Below are 13,811 nucleotides of genomic sequence, written 5' to 3'. Positions count from 1 at the left end.
ATTAATTACATTTTTATCCCACTCTTCCTCCAAGGAGCTCAGGACAGAAAACAAGGTTCTACCCCATAACCCCAAGTTTACCCTCATAATTTTATTATTATTTTATTTTTTACATTTATATCCCGCTCTTTCTCTAAAGAGCCCAGAGTACTACATACTTAAGTTTCTCCTCACATCCCTAACCCTAGAAGTAGGTTAGGCTGAGAGAGAAGCGACTGGCCCAGAGTCACCTAGCAAGTCTCATGGCTGAATGGGGATTTGAACTCCGGTCTCCCTGGTCCTAGTCCAGTACTCTAACCACTACACCACGCTGGCTCTCTCTCTGTAAGGTAGATTAGATTGACCCAGTGAGCTTCATGGCTGAGTGAAGAGGTCTCCCTAGCATACAGCTGATGTTCTAAGTACTACACTGCACTGGCTTTACCGATGATATACTTAGGATCCCAGTAGATCCTTGTGGAAAGGTCTGTCATACAAGAAATGCGGCCTAGGGCGTCTATTGAGGCATATTTGAATTTCTGAAAGAGGAATTGGCAAATAATATTTGGCACTTAATCCTGGCTACCTACTAACTGGATACCAAATGGGAGGCATCTTCAGTTAACATGGCTTCCATTTTCCTTCATAGTGAAGAGTGAGGATGAGGATGGAAGCCACCCACATGGCAAAGGTGGCGAGGAAGGCAAGGACCACAAGCGCTCCAAACGCCCACGCACCATTCTCACCACACAGCAGCGGCGAGCATTCAAGGCCTCCTTTGAAGTCTCCTCCAAACCCTGCCGGAAGGTAGAGTGTTACCTACGTACTCCTTTTTGGAAAAGGAGCGCACAGTCCAACATTTCTGGCAATGAAAGCCTCTATTCCTTGCATTATCTTTATTTGCCCACAGGCTACTTTGAAGGCTGAGAAAAAAGTTGTATTTTGATCCCAAGGAGAAAAGGATGGGCTTTGGATTGTGGGTTTGTTTTTTGGAATAATACTGTCTTCAGGGTAATATTTTGCGGTGATAGGAGAACTAGGGAGTGGGCAGAGGGAAAGTGCCATCATCCTAGTGGCTGCTTCACCAAGCTGCCAAGTCACCGGATGCCCCATTCCTCCACTTAGTCACACTTGTTGCGTCATTCTATTTCTCCATTATGTTTTCTTGGTGATTTAGCTGTGCACTGTCTCCCCTTAAATACAACACAGCTTCCACTTCCCTCTCTTTCTTGGAGAGAGCGGCACAATGTTGGGCCACCAGCTGCTATTGGACTACAACTCCCATCATCCCCAGCCACAGCGGCCAATAGACAGAGATGATTGGAATTGTAGTCCAACAACAGCTGGAGGCTCAGCACTGTGCAGCACTGGAACCGGAGAAACCCTGCTGCAGCTCTGCGTAAAGAGGCAGGGTATATAAACGCAATATATAAACTTCTTGTATAGCATGTGAAGAAGGAGTTTACATATGGATAAACAATGCCACATTTCCCCTGTTTTCTTGCCTCAGAGCTTCAAAAAAATCAACATGGTCTTTCTCTGTGGTCACGCCCAGACCCTAGTACCTCCCTCCTTGCTGACATTTTGCTATTACACTAAAATGTTCTTGTTTGGCATACTTTTAACATGCCAGTTGGTTGATATTTTATGAAGCTATTCTGACGATCACCATGAAGCGGGCTAAGGGAGACTATCTATCTATCTATCTATCTATCTATCTATCTATCTATCTATCTATCTATCTAATCTATCTATATTTTTTTTTTAAACTATGCTTTTTGTTACCACTATTCAGCCTCATTTAAGATTTCTTTACTTCATGAACTGAGCTTCAGTGGGGGGGGGGGGCATTTTAAAATCTTGTTTCTGGGTCTACTCCAACCTTGCTACATCCCTGATAGTCCCCCCTGACTGGGAGGCTACAACAAGCCTCCCGGCATTGGGAGGGCTCCCCAGAATGCCCCACGCACTACTGGGACTTCTAGGGGCCTGGAGATTCCCACCACCCCAACTGGCTCCATGACAGAGCCTGTAATTGTGTGGTTGGCTGATCTGGCCGCCCAGGGCGAGCTGCCTGCTCATCTGCGGGGAGAGCGGCTCTAGCCTGCTCTCCCTGCAGAACCCTCTTAGGCTCTCCACACTGCTCGTGCGGAGAGCCTTAAAGGGTATGCCAATAGGGGTCACTAGTCACCATGGCTTCAGAAATGCATTTATCACTCCAAAGTCTGTGTTGTTTCTGCTGTGTGTGGCGCTGCCTGTGGCATTTGGTCTGCGTCAGGGATGTGTGTAAAATTTATTTTCATCTTAGCTGTTACTTTGGCTTGTAGAAGTGTACTTATTTGTCTGCTGCCACCACCAATTATAGGGCGAAGCCTCTGTATTTCTGTTGATTTCTTTACCACTGATAACATGGCTTTGCAAATATGAGGAAGGTTTGTTACCAAAATCACTTAGTCAGATGTACTCTAAAACAAAACAAGAATACTTCTTTAAAGAAGTTATCTGAGATTTGTTTGTTTTGCTACTGATTAGTAGGGCTGAAATCTTGCTTGGTTACAAAGCTGATGATTTGAACTTCTCATAGCACTTAGTTAAAGTGTGCCCTCGAGTCAGTGTCGACTCCTGGCGACAACCACAGAGCCCTGTGGTTGTCTTTGGTGGAATACAAGAGGAATTTACCATGGCCATCTCCCACACAGTATGAATGGATGCCTTTCAGCATCTTCCTATATCACTGCTGTCCGATATAGGTGTTTCCCATAGTCCGGGAAACATACCAGCGGGAATTTGAACCAGCAACCTCATGCTTGCTAAGCAAGTCATTTCCAAATAATTAAGGCTTTTCACCTTTGAACCCAGTTCTTTCCCAGAACTGTACTTCACAACCCAGTCTTTATTACAGACTGTCCTAATAACCTATTCCTTTATTTTTAGCCTACTTTCTAGTAAGCTTATGATATCACCCGGCATTCTGTGTGTCCGGGCTGTGTGGCAGGGGGACATCAACTTTGCAATGCCTGGACCAATATGAACCAAATCGGGTACAATTGTAGGAACTCATAGGGATACCTCAACGGCGTAGTTTGTGATGATGTCATCCACCCCAGATCAAGATGGCGGACACATAAACTTTTGAGGTGCAAGTGGGCTAACTTGTGAACTGCTTAACTGATTTGAACCAAATTTGCTACAGCTGTAGGGACATGTAGGGATGCCCAAATGGTGTGGTGTGTGATGATGTCATCCACTCCAATTCAAGATGGCGGCCACGTGAACATCTGAGGTGCAAGTGGGCTAATTTGTGGACTCTCTAACCCATCTGAACCAAATTGGATACATTTGCAGTGAGTGACACACAGGGACCCCTCAGTGGTGTAGTTTGTGATGATATATTGCATCACAAGAACCCACCCACACAAAACCTTTGTTGAATACAATATTAAATAAATCTGTAAAAAGACATTAATGGGACACATTCAACTGCAACCTAATATTGTAAGGATCTTTCTCAAAACATACCAAAGGATGAAAGCTGCTGGATATTTAATATATACTGTTTTAAAATTACACACATATATACTCAAAACAATACATAAATCCTTAAAATTATCAAAATTCACGTATACATACAAATACAAAAACATTAAAATAACCAATAATTTTAATACCCAGACTGTTAATATCTCATATGAGCTAATACATAAACTCTAAAAACACCCAACAGTTCTTTCAACAATCCCTTCGTTGTATAGCTTCATGAGTTCCAAACTTCCAACAAGTGCACAAATGCAAAAAAGGGGTCACAAAAGTCTGTATGGACTTCTTCTTGTACCACATGTGCTGATGTTTTAAAATCCACATCCATAAGTAGCTTCCTCTATCTCCATAAGGTGATAAAACCAGCTCCACATTCTACAATGCATGTGTAAGCACTCCTTTCTGTACTTAGCTGTTGCATCAATGATTAGTTGCTGCTGTAACAGTAAGCATTCCTTTCTGAGATTAGTTGCAGTCTCGACAATTGCTTGCTGCTTTGCCAGATGCGTTTTGGCTTGAGCCTTCTTCAGTGGCAATAAATTGCTATAGAGGTATTTCTCATGTACCTTATAAAATACATATAGGTGAGTGTGGAATTCATTCTCTCAATACAGATGCACGCTTGCACTCCATAAATATCAACAGTTGAATGTGTCCCCTTAATGTCTTTTTACAAATTTATTTAATATTGCATTCATTAAAAGTTTTGTGTGGGTGGGTTCTTGTGGTGCAATATAGAGTTTTTATTGGACCCACCTAGGTCCATTTTCTTTTTGTTGCTATCGTTTGTGATGATGTCATCCACCCCAATCCAAGATGGTGGACGCATAAACTTTTGAGGCGCAAGTGGGCTAACTTGTGAACCGCCTAATCGATTTGAAGCAAATCTGCTACAGCTGTAGGGACACATAGGGATGCCCCAATGGTGTAGTTTGTGATGATGTTGTTCACCCCAATTCAAGATGGCAGACACGTGAATCTTTGAGGTGCAAGTGGGCTAACATGTGGACTGTCCAACCAATTGGAACTGATGTGAATTTGGTTCGTCCCTGGGTCCGCCTTTTAGCCAATCAAACAGACTCAGTGGAAATACTTTTGAGGCTTTTATTGCACTGCAGTTGCAACTGGTAATCAGTGGGCTTTGGCTCTGCACTGAATACAAATTGGTTATAGGTGCATCTTACATTTATACAGACAATCTGAATGATGCTGACACCCTAGACATAGTATACGTGGCAATAAAATGGTGGACTAAGTATCTAGTACGCATGTGAATGATTCATTGTTCATCTGGTGATTACTCCTTATTTGGTTACATCCTGTTTTCTTAATTGTCAACAAAGAACAGTGAGAATCCTGTGAGAACCAAGTTTCCTTAGATACAATTTAGTGGAGAGAGATAACGACGTTGATCATGAGAGGCCGTGATGGCCCTGAGCTGGGCTGGGGTTACTTTAAGTCAGACTGAGGTTTTCTAAGTAAAATGGAGTTACTTTGGTTTTCTAAAACACATCAATTCCCCACTGGATCATCCTGAATCTTCAGGATATATGGGCTTGTAAAGGTACAGCTGTATGTATGGGTCTTACATTATGGCAAGGTTTAAAGGTTCTCATAAACATTTGGATTAAAGCTAGAATGCATTATAAGCAGCAACATGTGATTATCAATAAAAGGAAAATACATACTATAATTAGAATTATCTTCTTTGCCCATAAATCAATAGGCTCTCCATATTAGTTAAATGAAAGTTCTAACTGTTTGGAAATATTAATAATAGCTCTTTTTAACACAAACTCCTAATCTTGGAAATATAGTTCTGTGTTTTGTGTAGCTAAAGGATTTGGGACATATAGGTGCTGAATGGGCTGTACATATGGCAATAAAACTAGATACATTGCATACAACATCCTAGAGCTACAAACATAATTAGTATAATTCTGATTTGATATAGATAAAAAGTTTTACATATAGCAGCAAGTTGTACATATAAAGATCATATAACTTATAGCAAGTAACATTGTTTTAACCCATCTTTATCCCAAATAAAGTATCAATAACAGTCTTGCATTGTGGAACCAGATGCTTCTGGTGATTAATGGATTATCAGCTTGTGGAAAGCGATAGCAATGACAAGTCATGTACAATCACATTGATTAAATACAAGTGTCTATAAAATTAGCAGGTAAAGCTTGGGCTAGCTTAATGTCTTAGAGCACAAAGGGACCAGTAACTTGGGGATAGGTGCAGACTTGCAGGTAAATGCTCTGGGAAATGACCGGAGAGCAAGCATGTGAGGTCCATGTCCTTACAGCACAGGAGACAGCAGGGTTTTCAACATAATGATAGCACATAGTCACTACAAGAAAGTAATATAAGAAAGTGGTGTAAATCATAAACTCCCACCCCCTTTAGTGTCCTCTAGAGTCTGTCATGGCCAAAAAGGAAGCCATGGAGAGCTTTAGAATTAAAATTAAAAAAAACCTAAGAGTCCTTGGTTAAAAAAAAATATTTTAGTCCTTCAGTTGAGAACCAAATGCTCTTGTACAATGTTGCAGGATTTTGGCTATCTTGGATGTTCTCTGATCCGTGTTGTTTTGGCTTGTTTGGCTAGTGTCCATAGACAAGCGTGAATGTTCATGTGTTTGGGAGCCTTGACTCCCCCCCTTGTGGGCAATCTGAAATAGTGTCTTTGGCAGAATTTGAAATATTGTCCTTGGCAAGGTATCTTACCCAGGTAGGATGGTTCCAGAGCTTCACAGCTTGGGGAGATGCTGTTGCATGTATGACTCCAGAGAAAAGTGGCAGTCTTCAGGCATTTGTTGTCTATCCCTCTCCTATAGCACTTAGGAACAGGAAAATGAACTTTGCATTGGGCCCTCTTCTTCGAACACAGGACAGGGTAGCAGATGGACGTTCTGTCACCGTTGGGTTGGATTGGAAATGCAGATAGGGACTGCCCTCTGGTAGCTGCTGCTGCTGCTGATGGTTAGTTTTCCTGGGTCAGTGTTGATGTCCTCTAGAGACTCCCTTGGGATCACGTTCTGGCGATGGATCCAGGTATTCCTTCGATCTGGGGAGGACCAATCCTTCTTGGAAAGACAATTCAAGGCACTGTTGGTTGCAAACCTGTTTACTTGAGAGAAAGACAGGCAAGTGAGTTGCCAATTCCCTCCCCCCATGTAGGGACAGCGTTCTGAGACTAAGTCTCTGGGTGCCAACCATCAGCACAAAAGGAAATAATACAAAGGATGGATAAAACCTGAGGCTATTTTCAATTTGGTCTTTTGGCATTTTTCTTTTCTTTTCTCTTTTTCCAATTTATATTTTTGTTTCCCTGCTTGCCCTGGGCCCCTCTTCCCCAAAGACCAGAACAGGGGATGATGTCCTCATTTAAGGCTTGGTGGCTTGTGTTGTAGGCTGGTTTCTGATCACGAGAACAAAACAGCAATCCTGGGCAAAAGCAAAGCAATAAAGTCAAAAAGAAAAAGGCATTCACATTTTTCACCCCCTTTGTGAGTTTGGGGTGTTGAGGAGGCATTAAAGCCTTTCAGGTCAAGCATAGTCACTGCTAACAAAGTCCAGTTTCCATGTGGCATCTCACATTCTCTTCTGTATCCTGTTCTTCCTCCTTACAACAACCCTGTGAGGCAGGCCAAATCATTTGAGTGGCAGGCTCTGTGTCACCCAGCAAGTGTCATGGCTGAATGAGGGTTTGGACTCGAGTTTCCCCGGTCCTAGTCCAGCACTCTAACCACTGCACCACGTTGGCTGACAATTATACTTACAGGCCTTTGTCAGGGCAATCAATCTCCATCCAGTATAACTGACTTCATTCTCCATAAAGGGGTGATTCATCAGTAACATCTGGCTTTGGGATCTTCATCTAGGTCAAGTGTAGATAGTTGTGGTGTTCCAGTTCTCCATCTTTAGCCTCATAACTTTGCAAATGACCAATGAGTAAGGGTTTGGGGTTTGACATCTTTGTAGGGTAACAATATCTTCTTGGGGAAAAACCTATACACTATAAGAAAGAAACAGTCCATGCCCCCAGGCAAAATACTATACCTTGTTGGAATAGGATTGAGACTTCTGGACGAGGCCTAATGTCTCATGAAGCAAATTAAAGTGTCCCCTTTTACGGGCCTCTTTAGTAAAAGGTGTTATCAGAAAAATTGACCATAATCTTGCAGGGGGGTGAAACCTGTGATAATAAAGTCAAGTCTCTCATCAGGAGCTGTGAAAAGAGGGTGTGGGTTTCACAGTAACACACAAGGCTTAATCCTTTTAAACTGGGAAGTCTTCTAGGTAAAATGCAAATCGGTACTTTGGAACTCCCTTCCACTTGCAGGAGTTGCAAAACCAAAATTCCTTTCATCAAATCTCATGTCTGGGATCTGGAATTTTAAGATTCAGCTACTGTGAAGGCAAAGCAGGGCTTGCTGGATGAGACAAATTTAAAATTTAAACCTTAGACCATTTGATTACTAGCTCTCAGTTTACATCAAATCAGTTAGCAGAAATATTGCATAGATTTTGCAAAAACATTACAGTAATACAATTAGACTAATTTATCTTAAAACCCATTTTTCCTTCTCACCCACAATTAACTGGCTGCAACACAAACTGCTTTACAGAGAACCTTTTCCCCCCTCCCATCTGGAAATGGGCGGAGTTGTCATTGTTAATCAGGGATCAGCTTTCAGTTGTGAGAAAGAATTTGGAAGGGAAACTTCTGGTTTAGAGAAAAGTTCTCTACTTACAGAAAATAGGTAAGATAGGCCATGTCAAGGAAATCAGTAAACATAACATATAAAGGCTTATGATACTCAGTAGTGGCAGAAATATCACAATCAACTTGATATAAGAATGAATGAAATAGAGCTTGCTCTTATGCCTAATGCATTTAGCCAGCCATAAGCAGCACTTTTGCAGAGGTGGGAAGATTCAGCACCTCAGTTGGCCCCTGACCGCTGAAAGTTCCCCCTGTTGCTCAGGCCATGACCAATTTTATGTTCAATTAATATAACAACTGTGAATTTTGGAATTCAGTGTCAGAGCAAGTTTGGTCTGGAACAGTTTACAGAAAAAGACATGCCACTAGAATAAATACATTCACAAATACAACAGAAACCTCATCTTCACAGAGATGAGCTATAACATTGATGTAGGGTTGAATTCCTACACAGAACCAGAGCTTTGGGCTCCCACTCAGAAACACACACACACACACACAGGCTTGTCTTGTGTATTTCACAGAACAAAGGACTAAACAAAGAAAACTCCATATGAGTCACAAAGAATTTTATAACATTTTAAATATGTTAGCCATAAACTCAGTTAAGAAAGTACCTTAAACAGGACAAACTTATCACAGTCATCTATGAAACAATCTGTAATTCCATATTACCTTTCCACATCACAACTTATAACTTACAGGTGCTTTTCAATCAATTTTCTTTTTCTTGTTGTTAACAACTTCCAACCAAAATCCTTTTACGTTTCCTTCTAGTCTTTTGTCTGCAATTCCCAAATGCATTCCTTCAAACTCCATTTTCTTTCCTCTTCTCCAACTGCAAGGAGTTGAAGAGAGGGGAAAGAGAAAAAAAAGAAAAAGAGAACAAAAGCAGTCTTTTGTTCGGAGAAACTTTTTGCAGCAAGAACAGTGTTATCTTTTGACTTGGTTACAACGGGATAGTAGCAGCAAGAATTTAGACTGCTTGCAACACATGGGCAGCAGGCAGCTGTTTTGAGCTTGGAAACAGAACACAGAGACAACATGATTTTAGCAAAAGAAAATCATTCTTTTCCTCTTTAATACTTTCTTCAGTTCCCTTGTTCTCCATACATATGTATATAAATAAAAGCAATTGCAAAAAGGATGTTTACTGAGGTCATGATATGGCCAAACTTCCATATAGATATATTTTTAAAACTTTCATTCTGAGGGCGCCTCCCCCTTCCGTGAGAATCACCCAATTCCTCAACACGCATTCTAAAGGTGTACATGAAGTCCGTTCAGATTTCGTGTACTTGCTATTTCTACTTCCCATAGCCCCCCCCCCCATATTGCCCCTTCGCGGGCTGCCTCTATTGGACTCTAGGTTGCCCCTTCGCGGGCTGCCTCTATTGGACTCTAGGTTGCCCCTTCGCAGGCTGCCCCTATTGGACTCTAGGTTGCCCCTTCGCGGGCTGCCCCTGCTCGGGCTGTAATTTCCCCTCGCCCCTGCTCGGACTGGGTATTCACCAAAAGACGTCTCTGGATTTCACTCTCTCACTCACTCACTCTCTCCGTTCACACTTTCATTCACTCTTGCCTCGATTCCCAGATGTGGCGCGTTGTAGCGACTGGCGCGTCCCGGGCCTATGAGAATCCTCCACAGACAAAACGCTGTGGGACGCACTGGATTTCATCGTCCCGTGACAGGTCAGATCGCCCACCCAGAGTCACATCCGATTCTCACGGCACCAAATTGATGTGAATTCGGTTCGTCCCTGGGTCCGCCTTTTAGCCAATCAAACAGACTCAGTGGGAATACTTTTGAGGCTTTTATTGCACTGCAGTTGCAACTGGTAATCAGTGGGCTTTGGCTCTGCACTGAATACAAATTGGTTATAGGTGCATCTTACATTTATACAGACAATCTGAATGATGCTGACACCCTAGACATAGTATACGTGGCAATAAAATGGTGGACTAAGTATCTAGTATGCATGTGAATGATTCATTGTTCATCTGGTGATTACTCCTTATTTGGTTACATCCTGTTTTCTTAATTGTCAACAAAGAACAGTGAGAATCCTGTGAGAACCAAGTTTCCTTAGATACAATTTAGTGGAGAGAGATAACGACGTTGATCATGAGAGGCCGTGATGGCCCTGAGCTGGGCTGGGGTTACTTTAAGTCAGACTGAGGTTTTCTAAGTAAAATGGAGTTACTTTGGTTTTCTAAAACACATCAGAACCAAACTTGCTACAGTTGTAGTGAGTGACACACAGCGGCACCTCATTGGTGTAGTTTGTGATGATGCCATCCACTTCAGTTCAAGATGGCAGATGCGTAAACATTTGAGACACAAGTGGGCTAACTTGTGAACCGCCTAACCGATTTGAACCAAATTTTCTACAGCTGTAGGGGCACATGGGAAAACCTCAATGGTATAGTTTGTGATGATGTCATTTACCACAATCCAAGATGGCAGACCTGTGAACTTTTGAGGTGCAAGTGCAATAACTTGAGGGCTGTCTAACTGATTTGAACCAAATTTGGTACATTGTAGTGGGAGACACACAGGGTCATCTCAATGGTGTAGTTTGTAATGATGTCATCCACCTCGATCCAGGATGGCAGGCACATGAGCATTTGAGGCGCAAGAGACCTAACTTGTAGACATCAATTTGAACCAAATTCTGTCCATTTGTAGAAAAAGTGCAAGGAAAGTAGACAGATTAGTTCTTACTAGAACAACTTGTTTTAAACTGTCTTATCCTTTGAGTCTCATAACAACTCCTCTTTGAGACTGTTCCTACCCAGACCCAAGTCTGCACTCTCACTGAAATTCTCTTCCAAGTTCAAACTGTCACTCTCTAACTGCCTCTTGTGACTACCACTTCCAACAAGTTCTAAATGGTTCCAATTTGCATAGAAGTAGTCCTGCACAATTTCATTAGACTGCACCACAGTGGATACGGAGACATATCTGGAGAGCATTTCTAGTCATTCTCAATAACATACGACAGAATTGCAGGCTGACCAAAGCTACCCTCAGTGACTTGAGTTTTAAGGGAAATGTCAGCTCTGAAAAGGAAGTTGTTGCCGTATGCCGTAAGTTCCGAGCATCTACTTTTGAATTGTTTCCAGCTTTTAAACCAAGCTTTTCTCTTCTCTCCAGGTAAGGGAGACATTGGCCGCTGAAACTGGCCTGACTGTTCGGGTGGTGCAGGTCTGGTTCCAGAATCAAAGGGCCAAGGTGAGTGACTGCCTCAGTTTCAGATTCAAATGACAACCGATTCTTGACTAAGCTGCAGGTGGGGAGAGACTCAGTTCTGGCTGCCAGAGTTTTGCCCATTGGCTCAACTAGGCCTTGTTGCCAGAACCCACAAGCCTAGGGCTGGCAGCAAGGAGTCGTCACTGTGGGGCAAGTGCCCAGGGCCCAGGCCGCCTTTCGTGAGGTGGTAAAGGAGCAACTCTTTTGAGACTCACCCGGGTAGGAGGAGGCCCATGGAGGGCAGTTTGTCAAGAGCTTCCTGAAACATGGAGCCAGCAGGCCTGTCTACAGCACAAATCCCTGACTACATGGGTCTCTCTGTGTGTATATATATATGGAAACTTAACATACATTGAAATCCTCCTGCTCAGAATCCTGTGTGTTCAAGCTGGGGATTGCTGCACTTGTTGATTGTTGACCTCTTCTGCAGCTGTTAAGGACACAGGAACTTTGTACAAAAAATTCAGCAGTGACCCTTGTCCAGAATCTGAGACTTTAAAAAAATAAAATAAAATCTTAGTGTGAAAGTCACCTTTAGGGTTGCCTTTAAATTGGTTCTGTAGCTATGCTTCTAATAGTGGTTTGATCTGCAGGAGGTAGCATGTGACAATATTGTTTTCAATACAGGTGGACCTCATTATCCGTGAGGGTTCGGGTTCTGTTCCCACAAATTATCGCGGGTAATGAAACCGCAGATGATGAGTAACTGAGTATATGGAAACGTGGCAGTTAGGTTCCCAGACTTTAAAAAACTCCCCAAAACACCAAAACAGGCCAAATAAAGTGCTCTACAATGCTGTGTGAGTCTCATGGCATCCAGCAATGCCCCTCAGAGTCCAAAACAGCCCCCCAAGTCACATATTTTCCTAAACTTTTGCTGAAATGAGCCACAAAATGGCTCCCGTGGACAAAATGGCAGCCGTAAGCAACCTCTGCAGTCACTTCCAGCCCTCTAGGAACCACAGATTTATGGGGTTTTAATTTAACCCTTTCATATCTGCGGATATTGAAACCAGGTGTCAGACACCCATGAATATACGAAGCCACAGATATAGAATCCGCTTATAAGGAGGTTCTCTTGTACTGTGAAAAGATCCACTTGCTGATTTTCTGCAGCTCACACTGTTGGAGAGCAGGCCAAAATTCCACCCCCACCCCAAGCAGTTGGCAATGCCAGGCAGTGGTGGCAGTGACAATCATGTAGTAGGAGGCTGGGGTAAGTGGCATCTGCTTTGGGAGGGGACAGTGCCCCTCACCCCAATTTAGGAGGGGGATTCTGTCCTCCCTTCCGCCTTTTGTTGCACCCCTGCCCAGGAGCATCCATCCTCCTCCTTGCAGATGAAGAAGATTGCACGCAGGCAGCAGCAACAGCAGCAACAACAGCAAGAACAAGAGCAGCTGGGAAACCCCCGTCTGGGGACAGGGAGGGGAAACGGCCGTAGCAGCCGGCAGAGCAATGAAGACAGTGAAGGTGAGGAAAATGGGGAACCACTCGAGGGCTTGCGTCATTTGGAATGGAGAGCATCTGGCATACTGGATTTCTGTGAATTCCTGTCCCCCCCTACCCCACCCCAAGCGGGGCTCCTGTACCTTTAATAGATGCACTGTGGGCAAACAACAAGTGGGACTCTTCCTGGCATGGAGTAATGGGAAATCTTCACCGGCTGAATATCTGCCTGTCCAGATGCTATTAAATGCTTAGGAACCCTGCAAGAAAAAAAAGAGATGTGTTTTGGGAGTTATAATTAGAAAGAGGATAGAATTCAGGGCACCATTTGGACCTGGCCTACACCTGCAGGAGAATTAGCTGGTAGAATGGACACTACCACGATGCAGACAAACAAGCGCCTCAAGCATGAGAGCCTTGCTAAAAGTCCTATTTGGCTTCAGAGCAGTCAGCAATCTCTGCTCAAACATTGCCAATTTTTCCTCTTCAACCATGAGGACTAGAAACTTGCTTTAAAATAAGTAAAAAATGAAGTCTGAGTTATCAGGAGGCCGATATATAGGGAAGGCTATTGCCTGATATCCTGAGTTATCAGGAGGCCGATATATAGGTGCATTTCAACAAAGATGCACCTAGAATTAATAGCAATTATTAATCCATCACCATATCAACAGCCCACAGTGCCTCCCTTTCCCCCAGGCTTGTTGCTTAACTGCTAAGTGCTTTAGAGAGGATGTGAAAACCAATTTATTTTTTAAAAAATCAAAAATATTTTTGAGAAGAGAGGATGGTCATGCATCTAGTAATATTTTGGGTAGCAAAAATCCCAAATGTCTACTAATAATACCTTTCACCCTCCC

At 42.9% G+C, this 13,811-nt stretch overlaps 1 protein-coding gene and 1 long non-coding RNA gene across 8 annotated transcripts in view; one reads left to right on the top strand and one right to left on the bottom strand.

The window, feature by feature from the left end:
• LOC128342905 (LIM homeobox transcription factor 1-alpha-like) overlaps positions 1–13,811 on the top strand; it is a 160,176-nt gene that overhangs the window by 139,997 nt on the left and 6,368 nt on the right. For 4 of the 7 annotated variants that reach the window (XM_053291072.1, XM_053291075.1, XM_053291071.1 and 1 more), the window contains exons 5-7: positions 629–786; positions 11,409–11,486; positions 12,771–12,975. In XM_053291072.1, the coding sequence (XP_053147047.1) occupies positions 629–786; positions 11,409–11,486; positions 12,771–12,975 (441 nt within the window). The remainder of the gene's footprint in view (positions 1–628; positions 787–11,408; positions 11,487–12,770; positions 12,976–13,811) is intronic. The other 3 variants (XM_053291077.1, XM_053291076.1, XM_053291078.1) reach the window with 3 other exon arrangements.
• Positions 4,605–13,382, bottom strand: LOC128342908 (uncharacterized). The gene is made up of 2 exons (XR_008315243.1): positions 13,095–13,382; positions 4,605–11,997 (listed from the first exon to the last, which is right to left on the bottom strand). It is a non-coding gene; the product is annotated as an uncharacterized LOC128342908 (long non-coding RNA).

The sequence above is a fragment of the Hemicordylus capensis genome, chromosome 2 (assembly GCF_027244095.1).
Source record: "Hemicordylus capensis ecotype Gifberg chromosome 2, rHemCap1.1.pri, whole genome shotgun sequence".
Classification (NCBI taxonomy): domain Eukaryota; kingdom Metazoa; phylum Chordata; class Lepidosauria; order Squamata; family Cordylidae; genus Hemicordylus; species Hemicordylus capensis.
Note: the sequence above shows the minus strand (reverse complement) of the source record. Positions and strands in the feature narration are given on the sequence as shown.